Source organism: Molossus molossus, unplaced genomic scaffold (genome assembly GCF_014108415.1).
Source record: "Molossus molossus isolate mMolMol1 unplaced genomic scaffold, mMolMol1.p scaffold_m16_p_7, whole genome shotgun sequence".
Taxonomy (NCBI): domain Eukaryota; kingdom Metazoa; phylum Chordata; class Mammalia; order Chiroptera; family Molossidae; genus Molossus; species Molossus molossus.
Window position 1 is genome coordinate 10,074,384 of NW_023425401.1, and position 25,600 is coordinate 10,099,983.

The following is a 25,600-nucleotide window of genomic DNA, read 5'->3' on the forward strand; positions in this document are numbered from 1 at the left end:
AGTGTTCCCTGCTGAGCACTCTGTGATTGCTCCGGATAAAGGGGGTTCCTCAGCCTGATAATTTGAGGAAAACTGCGTGGTATTGGCTGTTCTTAGGGATTCATAATAACTGTCTCCATCATTTAGGTCTCTGGGCAGTTCTGCCATGAAAGTACTCGTTTAACTTCCAGCCAGTTAAACCTGATTTAGGACCCCCCCCCCCCCCCACACACACACAACGTCCATTACACTCACAACTTTATTGTAGGTACTTTGAGAAACAGGTTAACAAGAAGTTCTAAAACCTTTAGTCATATTGAGGCACCTGAATCCAACTAACAGCCATCAATTTTATATATGGATAAATCCCTATTTTCTGAAGAATCATCCTGTGCAATAGTCTCCCACACCAAAAGAAAAAGAAATAGAAGAAAACAAAAAGTAGCCACCAAGCAGAATGGCCTCAGAGACAGAGACAGAGAGAACACAAAAGGTAGCTGGCGGGTGGCAAAGGAAGGGGAGGAGGGCAGGACACCTGTGGGGGGTGGCGGCGTCTAAGAAAAAGGTGAGCGTCAAACAGATGAGGATGAAAGCTCCGAACCCAACGTCGCTTTTGTGAGAAACAAACATCGTGTGCACTTGTAGGATAGAGATGAGGATGCATCGGCCGTGCCTTGAGCTCCTCTTTCCCTAAGCACGTTTGAAAGTGATGCCACGACCTTGCCAAGCGCGGGTTCTAGGCAGATCTTCATGAGCTAATTAGATCCCTTTCTCCAGTGAATTGCCCCAGGAGACAAGAGGGGACTTCGTGAATATGTCCCCAGGAGGAAGGGTCCAGCCAGCTGCTGATGAAGCATATGAAGGGGAGGGGGTTTTGTTCCTCATTTGCATCTTCTCAAGGGGTGTGTGTGTGCGGGGGTTTAACAGGTCTGCTTGGGTTCAGCTGTGGGAAGTGCCCAGCCATTGAAGGGGTAGGGTCAGACCCCCTTCCAGGAATATCTCAGGCATGAGAGGCCTCAGGAGGCCACCCCAGCACCCCAGAACGAGAAGCCCCCATTAAACTCTGGATGGCTTCCTCCTCCTGCTCTGCTCTTTTGCCCTGTGAGCAAACCCAGGTCCCCTGCAGAGGGGAGAGGCAACCAGTGCATACAAAGCAGCCTCTCTGAGTTCCCCTCCCCCCCACACTTTGATTGAGGTTGACAGCAGGCCTGTAAGTATTTCCACCATCTCGGTGGGGAGCCGATCTCTGTCAGAGGTTTCAACTCTATTTGCAGGGACTCCGGTGGCAAGGAGAGTTTTTGTTCTGACAATCAGAATTCCAGCAAACGGCAAATGTGTCTTCACGCTGAGAAGTGGGAAATTCAATAATACTTTGCCTGGGTTCATGCTGCGTAGCAAATACAGAATGAATGTGGAGAGGGACCCTGACTTGAACAGAAAATCCGCTGGCCCGGGCGCTGGCGCCACCAGCGTGGGCTCTGAAGCCCTCTCCTCTACCCCGTTCTCCAGGGTCCCAGGGCTGTTTGTGTTTGTTCCTAGAGTGTTTTGTGCCGCAATCCCTTGTTTACCCTAAGAAACAGAGTTAAGCACTCTGAGATCTTAAAAAAAAAAATCTCTGTTCCTCTGCGTATTCATTATTATGTCCTGCAAGACCATTTTCTGAAAGTCTTTACGTGTTAGCCTAGCTCAAAAGGCAAAGCTGGGCCTGGCCGGTGTGGCTCAGTGGATTGAGCATCGTCCCATGGACTGAGAGGTCTGGGTTCCATTACCAGTCAGGGCACATGCCTGAGTTGCGGGCTTGATCCCCAGTAGGGGGCGTGCAGGAGGCAGCTGATGGATGTTTCTCAAATCCATGTCTCTATCTCTCCCTTCCTCTCTCTCTAAAAAAAAATAAAAATAAAAACATATTTTTAAAAAAAGGCAAAGTTGGTGTGGGTATTCTGGAGCTTGTAGTTACAGAATCACTGATTATGCTTGAACGGTTCCTTCTTAAGGGTCTGGTTTCAGAGGGGCTCCTAGAATGGAAGCCCCGAGAAGGCAGGGGTTCTGTCTGTGTTGCTCATGGTCTCGTCAGCAGGACACAGGTTCTCTAAGGAGCCCACGAATGAGTATTACTCTGCAGGCTGTCAAATGCAGTCTCAGCTACCAACTCTCTGAGATGCACAGGACTACAGCCCGAATAAACTCAGTTTTACTGACGTTCTCTCATGCGTGATTTTGTAGAATGGCGCTGATCTACGATTCCATAGAAGACATTTTTAGTACTATGCTTCTTTGTAAAAAGTTGCATCACTCCAGCCTGACTATAATGGAAAAATCAGAAAGCGTCAATAACCAACAAGAAATAAAATAGCTATATTTATGCTACTCAGAGATAATCACTGCTATGCTTTACATATGTGTTCTTACTGTTTCCTGTGCATATATTTATGTTTTTATAGTAATAAGGATAGATTATCTATACTGCTTTTTTCATTTACATGAACCTGCATGTTTATTAATAGACATCTATATCATTTTCCTGTAGTATCACAGTAGTGTACTGTAAGAATGTGCCACAACTTCACCAGGTCCCTGTGACCACACTGAAGTTGTTTCTAATCTTGATTGCACATGCCATGCATTTTCCTGTTACTGGAAGAGATTGGCAAAGCTGGTTTATCTCATTTAATGGAGCCAACCCCCAGTCCTGGTCCTCCGAGCTGGTGTTCCGGGCAATGACTCAGCATCTCCGCTTCTCCACACCTGCCACCTAATTGTTTCATCTCACCTGTTTGCAGTGATCACTTAACCTGGTTTTACCTTGATTCACTTTTACAAGGTCTCCAGCCCGAGCAGGAAGGGGACAAGGCTGGGCAGGTGGTGCGGGTACCTCAGAATCAATCGTAAGGTGGTTAGATTGCATTTCATCCTGTGATTCCCAACCTCTTAAATTATCTTGAAAGTCTGCATACATTACGTTTCACTCCTTGTGATACCAAGCTCTCTGGGCTCTGACAGACATATGGCACATGTATCCACCTCTCCAGTACCTGTTGCTGCCCCCAAATCCCCAGTGCCTCACCTACTAAACCCTGCTCCCCGCTTGGAGCCCTGGCGACACGGATCCTTTGGTCGTTTCTATCGTATTGCTTTTTCAGGATTGCCCAGTGCATGGGATCACACCGCAGGTGGACTTCTCAGACAGGCAGCTTTCACTTAGCAATTCAGGTTTAAGACGTTTCTCCGTCTTCAATCACGGAGCGATGCTCCCTTGTCGAATGCACTGCCGTTGGCTTCCCCGTTTAACTATCGAGGGACATCTCGGTGGCTTTCAGTCTTGGGCAATTGTGACTCAACTTCTATGAAACGCATGCGCAGGTTTTTATGTGGACATACGTTTTCAAGTCAGTGGGGGGCTCCCTAGGGGCAGAGCTGCTGGATCGCACGGTAAGACGATGTCGAGCTTCGTAAGAAACTGCCACGCTGGGTTCACAGCCGCAGCAGCAAGACCGAGAGCTCCCACCTCTCCGCACCCTCCGGGTACCAGCAGCCTTTAAACTTTAATTTTACCCGTCCTCACCGGCGTGTAGCATCGATCACGGTTGTTTTAACGTGCGAATCCCTAGCGCAAAGAGTTGTTGAGCGTGTTTCCTATGCTTTTTTTGCCACGTGTATATCTTCTTTGGTGAGGAGTCTGTTCAGATCTTTTGTTATTTTGGATGCGAGAACGTTACACATGTTTTTTTGTTTTTGCAAAATTTTCCCAATGATGCACTTTGTGTTACCACTTCAGGACTGTGTGACGTGACGTAAACTGATGTACATACAGCTGGTCCATGACCCGGCTCAGCTCACTTCTGTTTGCCCTGCTCGTCCCCTAAGTGACCCCACTGCCCCCTCACTTCCTTACCCCCGTCCATTCCTTAGAAAAGAACTTCACATTCCGGGTCATCGCGGTCTGTCCCTAGGAACTGGTCTTTATTTAGAGTGAGTGGCCAGGTGAAAAGGTGCTCATGCATCTGTTTGATTCGTCCGTCTCACTAAGATTCCCAGCGAGAGTCTGACACCGTGCCTGTGGTCGTGAAGCCGGGCAGGTCTGGGGTGAGCAGGAGTGACGTCACTGCCCGTGGTCGTGAAGCCGGGCAGGTCTGGGGTGAGCAGGAGTGACGTCACTGCCCGTGGTCGTGAAGCCGGGCAGGTCTGGGGTGAGCAGGAGTGACGTCACTGCCCGTGGTCGTGAAGCCGGGCAGGTCTGGGGTGAGCAGGAGTGACGTCACTGCCCGGCTAACGGCTGTCTCTCCCTTTGCTTGGCTCCAGTCATCAAGCCTCCGCTGCGCCACTTCAAACGCCCCGCCTACGCATCCAGCTCCTACGCACCGTCAGTCCCGAAGAAAACGGAGGCACACCCCGCAAAGTACAAGATGCTGGATCAGAGGATCAAAATGAAGAAGATCCAGAACATCTCACATCACTGGAACAGGAAATAGGTCCGGGAAGAGAGGGGGTGGAGGAGGGGCCGGCGCTGCCTCTCAGCACTCCCCAGCCACAGCGAGGTAGGCCTGCAACGCCCTTGGCGGCCCGGAGGCCCGGGGGGCTGGTGCCATGGGGCTGAGCCCTCCTGGGCAAAGTGAGGGCGTGTGTGGTTTCCCCTTTACTGTTCTGTTATCGACTCATCAGCCGCTGGATTGGGGTGGGGGTGGGGGGTCAATGCAGACTCCCCAGCAAACCAGTAAGCAAGTTGTCTCATGTGGCTTTTATTGCTCTTTTTCAAAGTCATTGGGACCAAGATTAAAATGTTGCAACCTGTTCAGAAAAAAAAAGAAATTCCTCCCCTTGATACTATTTTTATCCCCGGAAGTTGGCTGGCTCCAATAAAACTAGTGGTTTAGTGATCCTTGTATTTAAGAAATGCACTTCTAAAACCATCCTCTTAAAAATTTAAATGCAATATTTAAAATTCAAATACACATGTCCCTTTCCAAGTAAAGGCGCTCACATCAAAAGCTGGGCTTCTGCATGAAACACTGCTGGAGGGGAAGGAGGACTGCGAATTGGGTTCACAGATGTTTCTGAGCTCAGGCCTCACCGAGCAGACCCAAGTTCAAAGGGAAGACCAAGTTCAAAGGTTCTCCCTGGTGCCTTGGGCCTCGCAGACTCCTGTGGGCTCTGCGAGTCTACAGGACACAGTAAGATGACCCTGACCTTCACGCACAGCGACAGCGCTAGAAACCGAGGCGCTGGTGCCTCAGACATTCCAGGTCTGAAATTTCAGGTCCTCCCCGCAGACGGTGTCTGTGCGTCCCTCGGGGCTCAGCTGCCCTCAGGGTGGTCTGCAGAGTGAAAGCCTACAGCTGGCTCTCGACTCTGGCAGCCGCTCGGGGCCAGCTGGGTCTCCCCTGGGGTTTTCACTTTGGGAGTAAAGTCCCAGACATTGTAAGGACAGGTTCAAGGCCAGAAATAGCTTTTGATCCCTTTAGAAACAGTCCAGGCAGGGAACTTCAGGCTTATTGTCGGGCTGCTCTGCTCTTCGGGTCTGTCCCGTGTATAACTGGTTGCGGGCGCTCAGTCGAATGGCAAAATCGAGCCTCAGTTTGCTTAGTAAAAGTGGGACCCGTCACGTCCACTGTGCCTGTGGCGATGAAGATTAAGGGTACGGGCGGTTCCGATGCTGTAGCTGAGCCCGGACAGTGATGGGGCACCACAGGTGTCGCCACGAGGATCCCACATCCAGGAAAGTGTCTTCAGGACACAGCCCCTCCACAGAGACAGAGCTGTGCGGCCTCTGGGGTCTGACGGTACCGTTTCCTGTCCTCTCTTTCCTTCTCCGAAGTTCGGTTCCAGTGAACAGGTTATGCACCTGAGCCGGCTCCAGAGTTGAGTGCCCATTCTCCTCTCGAGCGATTTATTTCCAATGTGCTTTGCGATGGTTTTCCTGCGAACTTCAGTTACTAGACACAAAGGAAAAGCTTTGTTAGGGAAGCAGCTGTGATTCCTAGTCCCTGCTTGGTGCCCGAGCAAGAGCGCCCTTCTGCAGGCTGGTGTGCCCGTCCCACCGGGTCAGGTTCGCGCAGCAGGTCCTTCCAGCTGTTTGCAGACAGAGGCCTTGGTGCCTGCTGCCATTCGGCCACAGTGAACCTGCCCGTGGGGTAGTGGCTTCCTTGCTACCCAAGAGACTGTGGACGGAAAAGGGACAGTGGAGTAAAGCTATCCTAACGAAACCCCACGGGGCGTACTGACCACACACCCCACTCAGCAGGTCATGAGGGGCAGTCACGCACAGACATGTACCTTTGCCTTGAGCAAGCCCTGCACGTGCACCTGGGTTACCAGGCTTCTGAACCCCCCCCCCCTTTCCAGACCACCCTCAAGAGAGCCCACCATCTTGCTAACGACCCTGTAATCCGATCCTGCCTTGTTTTCCCCGCCTTCCTGTCATCGTGTGTTCTCTCCTCAATTCCAAATGCATGAGACAAACTGCAGACTGGCCGTCTGGGAAGCACTTTTCTGCCTGTTGAGACCTCGCTTCCAGGCGTACCTCTGTTTGGCTCAAATAAATGCTAATAAACTTATATAAAAAAAAATTTTTTAAGTCAATGTCAGCGTAAGAACATCCCAACCTGCAGAACATTTTCATGACGTGGACATCAGCAGGGTCAACCACTGCTGACGTCCCTCGTCCGTCCCCACACCTTCAGCCTCAGCGGAGACGGCACGGGGACTGTGCTTGGTCTCGAAGCTGGAAGCCACGGTCCTGCGGAAGACAATTAGCTCCCTCTGTACTCTTTGATCCCAAGACGTTATTTCCACCTCGGCTAATGTTTTAATTGAGCAAATGCCCAGATACTGAGCTTCTGCTTATAAAATGCCTACCATGTTAATTGCATAATGGATTGTATAGAAATGCCAGAGTATATATTCTTATAGCAAATAAAGAGATGCTTTTAAAGGACTTCCTTGTATGTGAGTCATCTTTTTCTTCTCCAGGATTCTGGGATTCACTGGAAAAGAGTTAGATTTCTCCTGTGCTTGGCACTGTTCAGTCCTGAATATCTTGTCAAGATGAGTAGTATCATGTACCCTTTTCAATCTGCTTCCTGACTGTGCAGTCGATAGCTTAAAAAAAAAATTCCTCCTCTACCCTACAAACCCAATAAATTAATTTGTTAATATGAGTAACCCATTACAGCAGCTAGTCCGAAGGAAAAACACCTGTGCATTAACCAGGTTGATCATTCCAGGCTAAGCCGTATAGCTCGTGGTTACGAACACGGACTCGGGGCTTAGAAGAACCTGTGATTAAATCTTGACCCTTGTCTTTTGTTTGTGCTGTGAGCTTTACCAGGTTTGGCAATCTCTGTGAGTTTTATTTCCTCAGCTGTAAAACGGGGATACCAATACTTCCCGACTCAGCATAGCACTAAGGGCTAAGCACATACTAAGGACTCAACACCTATCAGCGATGGCCTCTTGGAGTGTAGTATAAAGAAGTGTTATGACATCAGGTAGGTCGTTAATGTTCTTCAACCTCAGTGAAAAGAAGTGGCTACTTTAATGGTCTACTGCCCACCGGGCTGTCCCCACAGGCATGGCTCTGCGTCACACTGCACTTTACTCTGCAGCAGGCATTCGTACATTCAGTGGGGAACCCAATGTCCCCTCCCTCAGTGCTTCACTCACGTCCCTGCGCTCTTGGAGTTCTTGGGCCTCCACCTAGTTCTGTTGTGACTACTCTTTTTTTTTTTTAATCCTCACCTGAGGATATTTTTTCATTTACTTTCAGACATAATGGGAGGGGGGAGGGGAGAGAGAGAGAGAAACAGTGATGTGAGAGAGACACATCAACTGGTTGCCCCCTCCATGACCCCAACCAGAACTGGCTGGAATCAAACCCACGACTCTTTGGCCTGCAGACCGACTCTCTAACCGCTGAGCCAAACCGGGCAGGGCTGTTAGGGCTACTCTTCCTCTGTGTTCCACATTCTCTGAGTCCCCGACCGCCTCCCTGCTTCTCACCTTTGACCACCGCTGTCCTTCGTTTGCTGCTACCCACTGGTCCCCACGTGCGATTCCTTGGTCCTCCCGGTTCCACCAGTGAGTCACCCCCTGCTGCGCCTCCATTTGAGTTCTCTGCAGGTTCACACCTGTCCACAGCTTCATGCGTCAAAACCGCAGTTGATTCAGAAAAAGGAAGGTATGGTTAAAGGTTGAAACGTCATTATACTTTTCTAAAACAAAAAAATGCCTGCGCTGCTCACATGCGACTGTTTCATCTTTAGACTCAAAATTCCCAGAGAAGAAAGAAAGAGAGCTCTAAGCCTCACCTTTAAACGTAGGTAGTTTCCCTAAGTCATTCTCTCCCGCAAACATCTACGGTGGAGGTTCCGTGTGACCCCAAATTCTGGAAACAAGTCCCCGGGCGTGGTGTGGTCTCATCATTTCCTAGAACAGGCTAGAAATGCGCTCAGCGGTGTTGCATTGGGCGACACAGTGCAGTCTGCAGTCTCCCTTCGGAAAAGAGTCTGAATGTTAATAAAGGCCCATGAGAGGTGTATCATTAAAAAGGCATCACAGCCCTGGCCAGTTTGGCTCAGCGGTTAGAGCGTTGGCCTGCGGTCCAGAGAGACCCGGGTTCGGTTCCCGCTAAGGGCATGTACCTTGGTTGCAGTTTGTCCCCGGCCCTGGTTGGTCGTGCGGGTGGCAGCCACTCGATGTGTCCCTTTCACGTCGATGTTTCTCTCTCTCTCTCTGTTCCTCTCTCTCCCTCCCACTCTATCTGAACAAAAAGTGGAAAAATGTCCTCGGGTGAGGATTAAAAAAAAAAAATTAAAATAAAAAGGCATCACAGGTGCTGGCTCATTTCTGGGAATGAAGTTGCAACCATGCTGAACTGGGGGCACAAGGGCCTGGGGAAGACATACGCTTAAAAAATTATATGGGTTTATTTCATTTGATGGTATCAAGTTACAGAGCTAATCCTCTTAGATCACACACATTTCTTGTGCTGCACTGCCCCCTGGTGTCCTTTAGAGGTAATGCCGATTGCTTTTATGGGGGGGGGTCAATATTGAATCTCAGAATTCTAAAGGGCGAGCGGCTGTGGAGAATAGAATTTCATTTGGGTTATAGTGCCGCTACATTTCTGTATAGATTTATTCTGTTATCAAACATATATGTAAAGAATCTTTATGGAGAAAATACAGTTGGGGGATATATTGGGAGACAAACTATAGAAATCCTAGAAAATATAATAAAAACCTCTAAATAAAAGACAATATCGGTGACATGTTATATATGGAAATACATTATTTATTTATAGCACCATTTAATGATAGTAATTACCATTGGATTACAGCATTATTCATTTCTATTTATTATCCCTCGTATGCTAACACACCGGCACAACCTCCATTTCTAAGCCTTTCCCATTTTCCTGCCTCTTCCAGAGAAACTGGACAAGTTAACATCCAATTGCCCAGTTTTGTTACATTTAGGGCGGTCAGGTTTGGGCTAATGACATATAAAGCTGCCTCTTCCAGTTCTTCCTGCCTGGAATACCAACTTCGCCTGGATGCACAGCAGCCGTTTTGGGTCCATGAGGTCGTTGAACATGAAAATGATGTCTCTAGTGGTAGAGAAAGAAAGGGCCTGTATTCCTGACTATGTCACTGAACCACGCACCATCTAGTCTGACCTCTTGAAACTTACTATTGACGGATGAATTCAAAATCATAACCACTGACACTACTCGAGTGATAATCTTTTTTATTACAAAGTGGATCGGGTTTCTTCCGCGGAGTAAACACTCCAGTGGCTTCCCACTGCTTTCCGCACAGTCTCAGTGCCTGGGAGAGCTGGGGTGCCCTCTGTGAGCCTCGCCCCTCCCACCCCCGCCCCCTGAGCTCCAGCTGCTGGAAATACCGCCGTCCCAGAGCGCAAAGCCTCCGACTGATTCCTGACTTCCGGCAAGATGGTGGCGCCCACAGCCACATCAAAGTTACAACTAAACTACAGCACAACCATCCTTCAGAACCACCTGACATCGAGCTGAATGGAAGGCCTACAACTCCGGAATTAAAGCCGCAGCCGCAGCCACATCCAGACTGGTAGGAGGGCGGAGGGGACGGGCTGGGCCCACACCCACGTGTGGTGGATAAAATCAGGAGGACACCTCGGCTGGGAAGGTCCTCCCTGAGGACTGAGGGGTCCCCGTCCCACACCAGGTGCCCCGCTCAGGGTTCCAGTGCCAGGAAGAGAATCCCCATCACTTCTGCTGGAAAACCAGTGGGAACTGAGGCTCAGGGAGGCTGAGGCAGCTGGAGCCCCAGGCAGCTCCTTAAAGGGCCCGCGCATGGACTTATCGGACTCTCTCCCTCTAAGCTTGGAGGGGAGGCAGCTCGAGGGGACCAGAGACATACAGGGAAGAACTGAGCTGTTTGACACTGGAGCGAGGGCTGGAGAGGGGGCTTTCTCCGGGACGGACGTGCTGTCGGAGGCCTTTGTTCCTTTGGTGAGCCCTTCCCTGGGGCGGCAGACAGAAGCCATATCTGGGACTCCAGCAGCCTGGCTCACACTGGTAGCCCCGCCCTGCTGACTCCCTGAGGCCCCTTCCCACCCAACTTTCAGGCCCACCCAAGCTGTTTCCAAAGACTTTACTGTAGGATTGGCCTGTCTGGGATCCTGCTTCAGAGTTTCCTAAAATCTCTCAAACAAACAGAATCTGGCTTCAGCGAGCCCCATACCTCTCGTTAAGTGGCCCCAGGCCCCGCACTAGAAGCAGCCAGCCTGGGTTCACAACTTGGCTTTTCCTGGGCACCTCCAAGCCCAGCACAAGCAGCAGCCATTGGCAGATCACTTTGTAGCTTATGCTGGTGGCCCCGGGTTGAACACAGGCAGTGGCTGACCTTGCCCCAGAGCCAGCACACCCAGTGCACAGCTTCCGACCACATTGAAACACCACCACCCGATCACCTCCACAAGTGACACACTCGATGAGGGAACTCAGTGGGTACAAGAGCCCTGCTGAAGTAAGTCTTGCTCTGTGTGGTGGGCCCTGCACAGCTGATCATCCAAGGGAGTCAGAGGTTGGTGGACAGTGGGCACAGCCAGTCTTTGCAGCTGATCAGCCTGAGTAAATCCCTCCCATTGACATGCCAACAGCAATCACGACTCAATTACAACAGAAGGGTGCACAGTACACACTAGCACACTAGGGGTGCACCTTGAGGGTACAGCTGGATCAGGGAGGCTGTGCCACTGGATCCTATAGGACACCTACAATAATAGGCCACCCTACAAAGCCTAGGAGACATAGCAACTCTGCCTAATACATTGAAACAATCACAGGGAAGCAGCCAAAATGAGGAGACAAAGAAACATGTCCCAAATGAAAGAAAAGAACAAAACTCCAGGAAAAAAAAATTAAATAAAATGGAGATAAGCAATCAATCAGATGCAGAGTTCAAAACACAGGTTATGAGGTTGCTCATAACCTGGTGAGACATTCAAGGAACTTAAGGAGACCTCCAAGGAACTTAGTGAGAACATCAACAACATAAAAAAAAGACCAGTCAGAAATGAAGGAAGCACTAACTGAAATAAAGAATAATTTACAGGGAATCAATAGTAGAGTAGGTAAAGCCAAGAAGCAAACCATAGATTTGGAATATAAGGAAGCAAAAATCACCCAGTCAGAACAGCAAAAAGAAAAAAGAATCCAAAAAAATGAGGGTAGTGTAAGGAGCCTCTGGGACAACTTCAAGCGTGCCAACATTCTCATCTTGGGGGTGCCAGAAGGAGAAGAGAGAGAACAAGAAATTGAAAACCTATTTGAAACAACAATGACAGAAAACTTCCCTCACTTGGTGAAGGAAACAGACATACAAGTCCAGGAAGCACAGAGAGTCCCAAACAAGATGAACCCCAAGAGGTCCACACCAAGACACATCATCATCAAAATGCCAAAGGTTAAATACAAAGAGAGAATCTTAAAAGCAGCAAGAGACAAGCAGTTAGTTACCTACAAAGGAGCTCCCATAAGACTGTCAGCTGATTTCTCAAAAGAAACTTTTCAGGCCAGAAGAGAGTGGCAAGAGATATTTAAGGTGGTGAAAAGCAAGGACCTACAACCAAGACTACTCTATCCTGCAAAGCCATCATTTAGAACTGATGGACATATGAAGAGTTTCCCAGACAAGAAAAAGCTAAAGGAGTTCATCACCACCAAACCAGTATTATATGAAATGTTGAAGGGTCTTCTTGAAGGAGAAGAAGAACAAAAACATGAACAATAAAATGGCAATCAATACATATCTATCAACAATTGAATCTACAAAGAAAATGAGCAAGCAGAACAGAAACAGACTCATAGATACTGAGAACGTTTTGTTGCTTGCCAGATGGGCTGGGGCTGGAGGGCTGGGTGAAAAAGATGAAGGAATTAAGAAGTACAAATTGGTTGTTAGACTGATGAACCTCAACGGGAAGGGGGGAGGGTAGGATGAGATAAACCAAAGGACTTCTATGCATAGATGCATACACAATGGACACCGACAATAGTGTAGGGAAGGCTAGAGGGGGGCGGGATTGGGGAGCAGGGGGTCAATGAGAAAAAAAGGGGAGACATCTGTAATACATTCAACAATAAAGATGAGTTTAAAAAAACACCCACAAAGTTCAAAGCCTTTGTATGTCCTGTTCCCTCTGCTTGGTCTGGGTATGCTGGTGAGTCAAGATTGGGGGTGGGGTGGGGCAGAAACCCAACAGCAAGGAGCAGCATCTGGGGTATGGTCCAGGGCAGGCTGAGCTGGCTGGGGTGTCACAACCAGGGCAGAGACTTGCAAACACTGTAGGTCAAGGTCACGATTCAAGAGGACCAGCAACGCTGCAGAGGGCTCAGGAGCCCACCTCCCCTGCACTGTGCATGTGCTCTGGGGCCCCTCAGGAGGACTCCTGCCAAGTGCCCTGGGCTTTCCTAGCATGACACCATCATCAGACCCACTCCGCAGCTCCGTGGTTGACCAGCTATATGACCTTGGACATGCGATGGAATCCTTCCAGCAACCACTGTCTTATCAATTAAGTGTGCACAATAGCGGCTGGAATGTCACATCATAAAATGCATGTGAAGTTCATAGCACCGCCTAGAACTTGGTCAGTGCTTGATAAATGGTTGTTTATATTTCCATCGAGACCATGAGTGCTTCTTAAAGTGAGAGCATTATTGCTCATGGCGCTGATTTCTGGGGGGCCTGGGAAGGCTCTTTTGCCCTCTGCCCTCCTGAGCTGGCTGATGCCTCCGTGAGGCTTGAACCCATTCATTTACAGGTGTGATCACTATTAATACGTTTTCTAGACAAGCTGGTTTGTGTGTGTGTGTGAGTTATTACTGATGTCAGCCAATGATGTCTCAGTGAACAGGAACTCTTCAAGAAGCCTGAGAGATCCCAACAGGCAATTGTACAGCCTGAGCAGAAATTCGCCGCTGAGTTTAGAGGCCGAGGATTGGAGGATGGGGTCCCTCTCAAACGGACGTCTGTAGGGGTGTGGGATGAGGTGGATACAGGGTGTCTGTAGATTCTATTACATTTTGAAAATGAAATGTACTTTAATAAGCACTGTCTTTATAATTGATTCAAAGTGCATATACATTTTTTGGGGCACCCTGTATACGCAGCTGGGGGCCAGACGGTGAGCCCAGGAGGGGCACTGTCTCCAAAAGGAACCAGCATTTTGAGCATTTCCTGTGAGCGCGTCTCTGTAGGACGCTTTCACCTGTTCACTCCGTGAGTGGGGGTTATCATTTCTGTGAGTGAACTTCGTGCAGACTTAGCCTCACTTACACAACCGTGTCTACGTAAGTAAAACAGGTACTAGCCGGTCAATTTTTAACGTACGCAATAAAAAAAACCTGCTTTATTATATAATATATTACAATATAATTTATATTATATTGTATATTATATATTATATATTTTGGCTTTAACGGATACCCCCTCGCCCAAATTAGTTCGTTATAGCGAGGTTTTACTGTCCTGAAAAGGTAAATTTTTAATTCCAGGCTTCAAAAGGAACATTTTATTGTACATGAAGACAAAAAGACCAAACTAGGCTAATGGTGGTAATGTTCACTGATTTCTTCCCCCTGAAGCTTTGGTTAGAGTTAAAGTGGTTATAATGAACAAGTAGTTTGTAGTTAGAACAAGTAGTTTGTAGTTATCCTGGTTCTCTCTCTCTCTTTTTTTATCCTCACCCGAGGACATTTTTTTGATATTTTGTTCAGATAGAGTGGGGGGCAGGGAGGGAGGGAGGGAGGGAGAGAGAGAGAGAGAGAGAGAGAGAGAGAGAAACATCGACGTGAAAGGGACACATTGAGTGGTTGCCACCCACACGATCCAACCAGGGCCAGGGACAAACTGCAACTGAGGTACAAGCCCTTAGCGGGAACTGAACCTGGGTCTCTCCGGACCACAGGCCAACGCTCTAACCGCTGAGCCAAACCGGCCAGGGCAACCCTGGTTCTCTTACACACACACACACACACACACACACACACACACACTTTTTTGTGTACCCATATCTTAACACCATTACATTTTTATCTTTGAGAAAAATAACTTGACAAAGCAAAAATAAACCTCAACCTTGTCTAAAGGATCACACGGATCTGAATAGGAGGTTTTCCAATCAACGCCCCGTTTTAAAGGCACTGACATTAGCCTGGCAACGGCAATGTGCCAATGTGTCCACCAGGTGGCAGGGGTGTGCAGGAAGAAAAACTACACTCTGACCTTCCACTGAAGTCAGCAGGTGTGGATGGAGCCCTTCTGGTCTCCCCGCACTGCGCTCGGTGTGTAGTGGATTCAGCGGGAGTGAAGCAGGGTTTCCCAGCGTGGGGACTTCGCAGTTTCAGAGGAGAATGTGTCCTTGTCTATCAGGCAGGGCCCTTCATTCAACCTGTGCTTGGAAAACGAACCCCACTCCTTGTGCCACGTGGTGGGAATGTCAAACGGTACAGCTGCTGTAGGAAGCAGTGTGGTGGATCCTCAGAAGATTAAAAATAGAATTGCCATGTGATCCAGCGATCCCAGTGCTGGGTATACAGCTGAAAGAATCGGAAGCAAGGTCTGAAAGAGGTATTTGCACACCACGTTCATGACAGCATTAAGCACAGTAGCCAAAGTGTGGACGCGATCCAGGTGTCCCTAGGCAGACGGACGGGACGCGAACTGTGCTGCACACACACACGGAACTGTCATGCAGCCTTCAAAAGGAAGAACATTCGGGCACGTGCCACACGTGGATGAACGTTGAGTTTGTTATGCTAAGTGAAACAAGCCCGTCGCGAAGGGACAGATATTGTATGAGTCCACTCATGCGGGCACTCAGAGACGTTGAACCCACAGATACAGAAAGTAGGGCAGTGCTGCCGGGGGCTGAGGACAGAGCAGATACTGTGCGATGGGGTAGAGTTTCCGTTTCATAAGCTAAAAAGAGTTACGGAGGCGGCTGGTTGCACAAGAATGTATTTGCTACCCCTGAACTGTACACGTGAATTTAGCGTTATGTGTATTTTACTGCACACACAAACCCACCCCCCTCCCGCCCGTCATGACCTCCCTGCCCGGGGCCTGGCAGCAGTGCAGGGACAATAAAATCCCGAAGGCAAAGCCGCAGGCCTGGTTGGTGGGCAGTGCCCTCGGGAAGACCTGCAGATGGAGTGTGGTTTGCAGTCCCTTGGCTGTTGTAATAGGGCAGAGCAATCCATTGATCGTATATGAAACCGCATTTCTCCGGCAACCGGGCCTTTTTTTTTTAATGAATTTTTATTTTTTTGTTACAGATATTTTACCTTTTTACCCCATGGGCACCCCCCACCCCACCCCCCCTCCACCCTGTCCCCGGCTTAGTTGTCCATGTCCATTGGTCATGCATACATGCATATAAGTTCTGTGGTTTATCTCTTCCCACCCCCCCACCCCCCATCCCCTCTTCTGAGGGATGTCAGTCTGTGAACCGGGCCTTTTCAAGGTGCAGAAAAAGAAGACACAGTAGCTGCCCTGGAGCCACAGGAAGAAAAAGAAACAATTGCTAATTAACCATCTACTCTGGGCCAGGGGTTCTGTTTTGTAGGCTTTATCTCATTTCACCTTTGTCACCACCTGAAGGAGACAGGATCAGCCATCGTTCTCACTGGATAGGTAAGGAAACGGAGGCTCTAAGTTGACAATGTTTCCCCAGATCCTCGGCTAGTACGTGTCAGAGCCAGTGGACCCTCTCTGTGAGGTCCCTGAGGGAGGCAGCAGGAGAAGCCCAGGGGACCCCTAAGGGTGGGAGGAGCCCGAGGATAACGGGCAGGCTGGGTCAGCTCTTCCGAGCTCTCCCCAGTCACTGGCTGGAAACGGCCTCCACTCCTGAGCACAGCCTCGGAGAGCAGAGGACGGCCTTCTCCACGAGCAGGGGCAGTGTTTCCGGGAATGCCCTCCCACCGTGCTCCGGCGACGGTCCAGCCTTCCACGGGTCAGCTGCTGCCGTGGGGCCGGCCTGGCCCATGCTCGTGCCCAGGAAGAGGGGGGCATGGGGGGGAGCATCACTTCCCCTGGGGACTCCTCCAAGTCCGAGTCTGGGAAAGAGGGTGTCCCCCAGGGAGGAGTGAGTGGGGACGGGCGCACCGTCGCAGAGAGGGACTGCTTGGGGCGGGCGCCCACGCTCGTGCTGACGCCCCCCCCCCCCCCCCATGCACATCTTCCCGCCATGGAGCCAGCGCAGGAGGCCAGACGTGGGTGTTGGAGGAGGGGTGTCACCGTTCCATTTTCCTGGGCAAGGCCCCCCATCCCATCTTCCCTCTCACTTGGTGCCGCCCACCGTCTGTGATGCCAGCTGAACACTGATAAATCGCTGGTCGCAGGATGGTTTTGAGGGCCTCAGTCATCTCTGGACGCCGACCAGCTTAACTTTACGTGTACAAATAATTCGGTGGGTTTCTGGGCTCCTAGTCCAGAGGTCTCTTCATGTCTTCACAGTGCTGTTCTTGAGTATGAGTCGGAGACACGAGAGCCATGGTTCCCAAACTGTGCACCGAGGAACCCTGCGGCACCAGGGATGCTGGGAATGTCTGAGGGCAGAACAGCAGTGCCTGGTGTGCGTCAGTCTCCTGCGAACTCCTGGTTCCTGGTAGTCCACGTCTCCACAGGGGCTGAATTCCTTTTCATGGCGTCACGTTTTCACTCAGATGTCTGCCGAGGTCTGAAATGCTCTCTGTCCTCCCCGCCTCTTTTTCCAAGCAAGCTCCAATTTCCCCTCCTCTGTGAATTCTTCGAAGACCTCCTTGCCCCCCTCCCCCAACTCATCTAGGCTCCAGAACTGATATTTATTTAGCAGAGAACATAACAGGGCATCAGTGTCTGCTGGCTGCTTCCTCCAGGATGGTGTGAGCTCAGGGAGGGCTGGGATTGTGTCTTATTTTATCTCTGAGCCCTCAGAGTTCAGAAAACAGTGGACAATCCATAAAAACCTAGGAGTAAATACACGTGTGGATTTTTATAAATCCCAGAACTTCAGGATAGAACATTGACTGCAAAGACTATGAAATAACTTAAAAAAACACACAAAAGAAGAAAACGAAAGAAATGCAGTAGAACACGGAGCCAGAGAGGACAAACGTACGCTTCTCATGCTTTGGGGATCGGGTTGACCTAGAATGACCCTTACTAGCCAATGGGAGAAACAGGCTGGTGGTGGTATCTCAGGAGGCCTTCTTGTCTTCACCCAAGAGACGAGTCCTGGCTTCTTTGCTTCCCCAGAGGCCAGATGGCAGCTCCGGGCTCCCCTGGGCCCACTGGCCACAGGATCAATGCCTTAAGGGCGTGTGTGACTCAAACACGTGGAAAAGGATCTTACCAACCGCGTCCTGAGAGCCAGAGCGCGGCCATCCAGAGACCCTCAGCACGGCTCGGGGCTGCCCGTGGACTTGGCCCCAGGCCAAGAAACTATGAATCAAGCCAAGTGGACACAACATGAAATTTTTTACTGATTGACTTATAGGCACATATCTCGAATTGCAGTCTCGGAGAAAAGGTAAAAGGCTGCACCTCCATCTGTTAGTAGGTACTTGCTGGTTTTGGCCCAGTCACTGTCCATCCTTGTCCCTTGGTTTCCTCCTCTGTGAGGTGCAGAGATGGAGAAACGCATCAGGGACTTGGAAACCGCCACGGGGTTGTTGCAGGGACTCCGCGTCCGTGCGTCTTCCCCGAGGAAATAATCAGAAGCATGTATGTAACTGAGCGCACGTATTGTTTATGATGTGAGAACCTGGACGGTAACTGGGGGGGGTCCATCCTCGGGGTCCCGTGAACTGTGATGTACTCACTGGGTGAAGTAGATGCAGCTGCTGAGAAGGAGAATTAACTTGCCCGTTGACAGCATAGTTGCCTGCTGGTATCACACATCAGCGCCCGAGAGGGACAGACCACCAGGGTCCTGACCTGCAGCTTCATCACACGCTGTGGGGAAGGAGACACAGTGAACAGCTCCTTGGGGTGTCTCAGGGATGGGGTGTCAGAAAGGACTCACAGGATTTGGGGGGGGGTGTGTTTAGAAGCAGAGTTTTGCCCCGGATTGGATGTCAGGAAGCAAGACCCTCCCATCCCAGGGCATCACATAGACCCGACCTGGAGGGGAGGAGGCCAGGTCGCAGCTGTAATTGGCAATGAAGCGACACCCACCCCTCCTACTCCGACCAGGGTTCAGCGGGCGTGAATCGGAGTCCACAGCACCGGGTCCTTGGCGTTGGCGGGACGCACACTTTGGGGTGAAGTTTATACGCTCACAGACCCAGACAAGCATGCAAGTGAGGATCTGGTGACGGAGCCGGTGGCTGAAACCTCTTGTGACAAATCAAAGCAGTGTCTTTCCTTTCCCTGCGCACGGGTGTCTGTGGCTGATGGAACTCGGACTGCAGAGGCCGGTCAGTCGGCCTCGGTTCTCGGCAACTGCACTGCGTCTGAAGGAGCCCTTTCAAGTGCCAAAAAGTAGCAACATGTGTGCTGTTGGCAAATGTGCGTTGCTCCCTCACCAAACACCCGCGTGGAGAAGAAATAACTGGAAGCTTCCTCTCTGGGCCGGGTCATTAGAGCAAAGCTAGGAGGGGATTTACAGCGACACGGTTACACATTATGAACGTGACTTTGCTCAAGAACGACGCCCCGTTGATTCGCTGTTGGGGTTTCCCCTGCCGGCTCCTTGCTCTGCTCCCTAGGAGGACAGCTGCAGAGTCGGCTACACCGGCTCGAGGAATCACCAGGGGCGCTGCTCCTGGTCGGAAGTGCACGGGGTGCATGAGAGACAGAGCTCGCGAACGTGTATATTAAAACCCACACATTTCCCACGCAACGAAAACCCTCATCGCCCTCGACACGGAGGCGGGGCGGAGGGAGCCGAGGGCGCTCAGGGTGCAGGCAGCTGGAGGCGCACTGGAGTCCCCGTTACCCAGCTCCCTGCTTCCCGACCCGGCTCCGCTAAGTGCTCGGGCTTCCAGAGGCCACCAAAGGAGGGGTGGGTAGGAGGGTGGGAAGCGGGGGGCACACAGGCTCCCAGGTTCTGCCACTAGCACTTCGGCTCCACATGTTCTGTGGGTTGGATGTTCCCGTACGATTTCCTCCCCACAAAGGGTCCCCAGCACCGACCAGGAAGCAAGAGGCTGTCCTGCGGGATAAGAGGGGAGGGAGGGGGCGGACGGCCAGGCTGCTTGTCTGTCTGACGTGAGGCCACACAGCAGTGGTGTTGGCCTTCGAAGGCGCCCTGGGCCATCTCAGTGACAGGGGGGAGCCCGTGTTTGTCTGCCGGACGGCACAGTCAGTGCACAAGCAAGGGGCCAGGGAGGGCAGCAGTGTGTCTGGACAGGATGGAGGGACATGATGTTCTCAGGGCTGAGACACACAGGACTTGGGGCTATGGCCAATGGGGTGGACCAAAACCGCAGGCCGAGGTCGAGGCCACGGAAGGTGCGTGGACCAGCTCAGGGCTTGCCCCAAGCTGCGATCCTCCGCGTCACAAAGTCGGCAGACCGGGAAGGGAGTCCACTAGAGGGGACCTTCTGCGGTGAGAGAAAGAGCAAGGACGCCTCACCCCGGTTACAGAGGCGCTGATTCCTCCTGCAGCGGCGACAACAGTGCGTGTGGCTAAGAACGGTCTCCACAGCGACTGGCTGGAAGGTTGTCATGTGCTTACACGGTCCGGCCGACGTCCTGGGTTTTCTCTCGTCCTTTGTCACTTCTCCGGGGTGGATGCCATCGGCGTTTTCTCCTCTCGTTGCAGGCCCGCCAGGCGAGCGCATGTGGTGATGAGGCAGCATTTTAAAGAGCAGAGCCTGAGCCCTGGCCGGTTTGGCTCAGTGGTTAGAACGTCGGCCCGTGGACCAAAGAGTCTCGGGTTCGATTCCGGTCAAGGGCAGGTACCTCGGTTTTGGTTCTATCCCTGGCCCTGGTTGGGGTCATGCAGGAGGCGACCAGTCGATGTGTCTCTCTCACATCCATGTCTCTCTCTCTCTCTCTCCCCCCCCCCCTTTCACTCTATCAAAAGATCAGTGGAAAAATATCCTCGGGTGAGAATTAAAAATAAACAAACAAACAAATAAATAAATAAATGGACTACAAAGCAGAATCCTTTGCTGAGGGAACGCAGCCTCCCTTCCTTACCCCTCATGCTGAGACTCCCCTCCAGCACCTGTGAGGTCCTCACCTTGGCTGACCACGACACGCACCCCCTCGGGGTGGTCCCACCCGCTCCCTGACCCCACTGATTCCGAAGGGGGAGGACTCGTAGCTGGAGACTGTTCTCGGTGAGGGGGCTGCTCATCGAGAGAGCTCCTGGCGCTGGAGGGAAGTCCTGGGTCCAGGGAGCAGGCGGCTTGCTGGGGCGGGAGGACACGGTCAGCCTGGTCGTGGCTTCTGGTCCACTGCAGGGGTTGGTAACCAGGTGCCCTCACTCAGCAGGTGGCACGGCGGCCTGGCACTGTCCAGCGTGGCTCCTGACAGCGTTCGCTCACTCGCTACCCGCTGGTGAGCACTCACCTTGTCTAAACTCTGTGACAGGTATAGGACTGAGCGGTTCACATAGACACAATCCCTGGGTCTGGGGGCCTGACACAGCAGTGAGGAGGTGGACGTCGAGGAAAGAGGTGAGGCAATAAAGGAAAAGAACGGGCTGGTTAGAGAGCCTGCCGAAATGCAGAGACCCGGCCTGGTCAGAAGGGCGGGAGGTTCCGGAGGAAGGGCGTTCTGCAGAGCTCGGAGGGTGAGTGGACTTCACTGGGCGTCATGGGTGGGAGAGGGTGGGGGCAGAGAGGAGCATCCTGGGGGGGCAGGACGCTGTGGCAGGAGGGATAGGACTGTCAGGGGGCCACTGTCATCAGGGCACAGAGGAGGGTGGAGGGAGCAGGCCCAGGGTTGAGGTCTTTGCTTCACTCTAAGCAACGAGAAGACATGAAGAACGGGTTCGACTTGGCCAGATTTGTGCTTTGAAAAAGGTCAGTGGCGCTGCAAAGCAGAGGATGAGTAAGATGGGGGGTGGAGAGGGACACAGAGTGACCTGGTCACCTCCCCAAGCACAGTCTGCGGCAGTGAGGATGTTTGGGGGTCGGACGTTGACTTAGGTAACCTCCACGGAGGGGCAGAGGCACCACTTGAAGCAGCCGCTTGTCCAATCCACTCCTTCTGGATGGCCGAGAACACTCCTCCGACACCCTCTCTGCCCTGCACCCCGCTTGGAGGGGGACTTTTTCAGAACCGTTTGTACCACGCAAACAGCGCTGGGCCCGGAATTCAGAGACTGAGTTTCCGGAGTTTCTGTCCTGGCTCCTCCAGTCGGTTTCCTTGGCCGTTCAGCTTCCTCCTCGCTTTCGAGGACCGAATGAGGTGATGGAGGGAAGAGACTGAGCCCGCGCCCGATCGGAGCTCACGTTCCTTCCCTGCAGGACGGTTTTTGCGCAGTGATTAAGCAGCCAGTTTTAAGTGCAGCTTATGTAAGACCTGACCGACACGGAGTAAGGGGTGATTACTTTCCTGGGTTCTAGCACGTCGCCGTAAGCACAGGAGCACCTGCCGTTCCACTGCTTCGAGTCAGCACTCACATCTGGCCTCAGATGTCCTCTGAATGACATTGGGCAGGGTGAGCACAGCTGTGCTGCCCTTTCTGTTCCTTCTCTCCAGCGAGTCCCCCAAAATGTGAAGACTGTCACCTTGCAGGAGGGCCCTGCTGCTATGGGTTAGGGAACACCTGCCCTTCTCTTTTGGGGGCTCAGCTGAGAGCTCGCATTTTCCCGGGCAGAGCCCATTGCAAATAGCATATTGTTCCCCCATCAGTATACATATTTGTGCAGAGTTTTCTGCCTTAACTTAGGGGTCAGAACTGATGGTCATCACAGGGTTCTGACCCTCTAGAGACGATGCTTGGAAGCCATTCAAAGGCAGGTCTGATCCCAGTGCTGACAGGGGCATCCTCCGTCCCCCACTGGGTGCACTCACGCCCTGCCTTGGGGAGTTTTCTGAGTGACACCTTCACACTTACAAACTGCAGGGGGCGAGGGAGCCTCATTTACAGGAGACGACAGAGATTCTGCACGGTCCCTCACATACGTCGCCTCTGTTCTCAGCCAGGTCAAATAATTGCTGGACTGAGTTCTTCTCATAACCACATGCTACTGCAGCCTTCGTTCTGAGAAAACAACTCGGGCAGCACAGCTGGGGTGGGGAGACCCACGTGGCTGGGCTGAGGAGGCACTGTGAGTCCCTGCTGCTCCTCCTGACCCGTCAGCACCAGCTTCTGCTTTCCCCAGTGACAATGAAGCGTCAGAAGTTGGCTGTGTGGCCTCAGGCAGCAGCTTTTAAAGAGGGTCTGGATTTAAGTGAAGGCACCAATCCTGTGGGGTTTTTGAAAGAGTCTAGTGTCTTCTTATCTCAGGGAGCCTGGGGTTGGGTAGACGCCTTCAGAATGTCCCAGGGGCCAACTAGTTGGCCAATCTGTTGGGATACCTTTAACTTGGGCCTTCTTTCTGTTTTTTTTTTTTTTTTTGGGGGGGGGCATGTGCCCCTAGTGGGAACCGAACCCAGGACTCTCTGGTCCACAGGCCGATGCTCCAACCGCTGAGCCAAACTGGCCAGGGTGGGCCTCCTTTCTGAATGGGCCACTATGTGATGCTTTTATTATCTTAACACGAGTCTTGTGTGGTTGGAGAAAAGTCATAATGAATTGAGCACTATTTTAACCTGACTGTGATCCTCATTGTTAACCCTCTACGTTACCCTCCTGGAAAAGGGCCATGCGGGTTGGGGGAAGTGAGGAGGTTTGGATTCCAGCCAGGTCACCCGTGCTGTCCGGGGCTGGTTCGATCTTCCGCCTGGTTTGCCCCTCACCGTCTGTGGATGCTCGTACGGAGACCGTCTTCCCAGAAAGCGGAGGCTGGTCTCAGTGTGGGATCTGCTTACTGAAGTGCTTCTCCAGAGGGTCGTTCAGGTCCACAGACCTGCGACCTTGGAGTCCCAGGCACTGGGGACGGGGCGGAAAAGGCACCATCCACCCTCGAAGGTACCTTAAAATCACCCCACATTACCTACGGACCGGGCTTTGTAGCTTATGCAGCTCTTTGCCACACATCACCTCGTTTCATTCTCGAACTATGGAGAAGACCAGGGAGGCATTATTCTCCTCATTGTCAAGACAGACAGACAGACTCAGAGTTCCAGGGACCCGCTCATGGGGCGCAGCCGAGGCAGGAACCCGGGGCCTTTGCCTCTACAACAGCCAGTCTGCTCCCACCCCCACCCCGGGTTAGAAGTAGGGAGGGGGCATTTGGAGCAGCTTGGGAGTTTCTCGGGCACGCCCTGTGGGCAAGGCTGCAGGAGTACCCCTGCTTGTCCAGCGAGTCTGAGAGGACCAGGCGGCATCTTTGTGTTCTCAGTGAGAATACCGTGGTAAACATCGCTGCTGTTGGTGATGACACCCTACTATCCACACACTTGCAATTGCGTTTGGCTTCTTAAAGGCTTTTTGGTGGCTTGTTTCACCACTGACACCCCAACCACCAGCCCAGCCGCGGTCTCCTTCCCTTCCCCCGAAGCTGTGGTTCGGCCCATCTGTGATGGTGGTGGGGTCAGACTGGTGAGAGAGCATCGGGAACACAGTGTGGGGGGTCTTCGCCAGGGGCGCAGACTGCCTGTGCAGGCCGAGGGGGAAGCCAGTGGGTGAACGTGCAGGGCAGACGAGGTGCGGAGCCTGCGTTCCTTCCCGAAGGGCTCCGTGCTCCGCACCTGCTTCTCCAACCAGGCGGGGCTGCCAGGTCTTCAGGTGCTTTCCAAGAGTATCTGGACATCTAGAATGTTATGTAAATTCTCCTGGTAGGTTGTTAAATATGAATGGCTCATTTTTAAACCTGTGTGGGTCAACACCAAATAGAACAATCCGTGAATCTCTTCGGCACCTCCCCTCTTTATGTTGGAGGTTCGGAGAGGGTTTTTCGGAGGAAGGCGCTGGGACACAGAGTCGGGTGAGAGCATCTTTATTGCCGGCAGGGTGCTGCACCTTCTCCGCGTTGGTGAGAAGGACAGAGAGACGGAAGGGTTACAAAGCTGTTGGAGCCAGCTGTACACAGAACTCCCAAATGATCACTTTCAAGCTGGGTCTGTTTAAATACCCACCGTTCTGCCTTTGAACAACAGACTCGGCCTTTCCCCTGCTCTTCACCTGGTGGGGGAGGCGCTCCTGCGAACCTCCCCGCGGTGCCCGCAGACGGCCGGCTGGGGCAGGGAGAGACCCCTGCCCACTACACCGCATCTTTCCCTCGCGGCCAAGAAAGCATACTGGGGTCTGAATAAATGAGAATGCTAAAAATATATGAATGGCCTTCCACTGACCTTAATTAACTTTCCCAAAGTCATCACAAGCGCTGGTATTTTACCTGTCATTAGTCATGGTTCACGTGTGACACAGCTCACACATTTCAGGATGACGTGGTTAAGAGGTGTTTTAAAAAAGAAAGACAAGAGCTTCCAGACAGACCAGCACTCCCTTCCTCGGGTATTTCCAGCCCAGCTCCTAGTCACCTTTAGGGTACTGTTCACAAGGATCTCAGTCATGTCGCCAGGGACACTTGAACTTTTGAGAAAATATGAGGGAGATAAAAGATGGTGTTCTCCAAAGCAACCAGGGAGGCAGAACCCACACACCCTCACCTCCCTACCTGGAAGCCGGAGCCCCCACCCGAACTGGTGTTTGGATGATGCTAAGTCAAGTCCCGCCCGGCAGCGTAAGCCGAGAAACAAAGGATCCCAGGTTCTCCATGTTCTTTGCTCCGGAAATCGATCCGGCGGACACAGAGCGTTCCCTGTGACCTCCACTGTAGGACGCCGACCTGCTCCTTCCCACTGAGTTTGAAAACAGAAATTCACGAGGTGGGAATGGGGACCAGACTCAGGAAAGCAGAGGGGCAAAGAGGAGACTGGCAACCTGATACAGTGTGTCTTCTGGGGATAGAGGTGTCTGGATCGCAAAGGCACACTATGACAAAATGAGAGCAGAAACAACTATTTTTTCCTAGGTTGCCATAGGGAACCAACCTAACCTATTTACACGTGGTCTCGGGGGAATATCT

General features: G+C 51.8%; 1 protein-coding gene across 1 annotated transcript in view; it reads left to right on the forward strand.

The window, feature by feature from the left end:
• The window catches only part of PDE1C (phosphodiesterase 1C), a 393,209-nt gene extending 388,723 nt beyond the window's left edge, over nucleotides 1-4,486 (forward strand). The window contains exon 19 of the mRNA XM_036246613.1: nucleotides 4,279-4,486. Within this exon, the coding sequence (XP_036102506.1) occupies nucleotides 4,279-4,448 (170 nt within the window). The 3' untranslated portion in view covers nucleotides 4,449-4,486. The remainder of the gene's footprint in view (nucleotides 1-4,278) is intronic.
• Nucleotides 4,487-25,600: the final 21,114 nt, after the last annotated feature.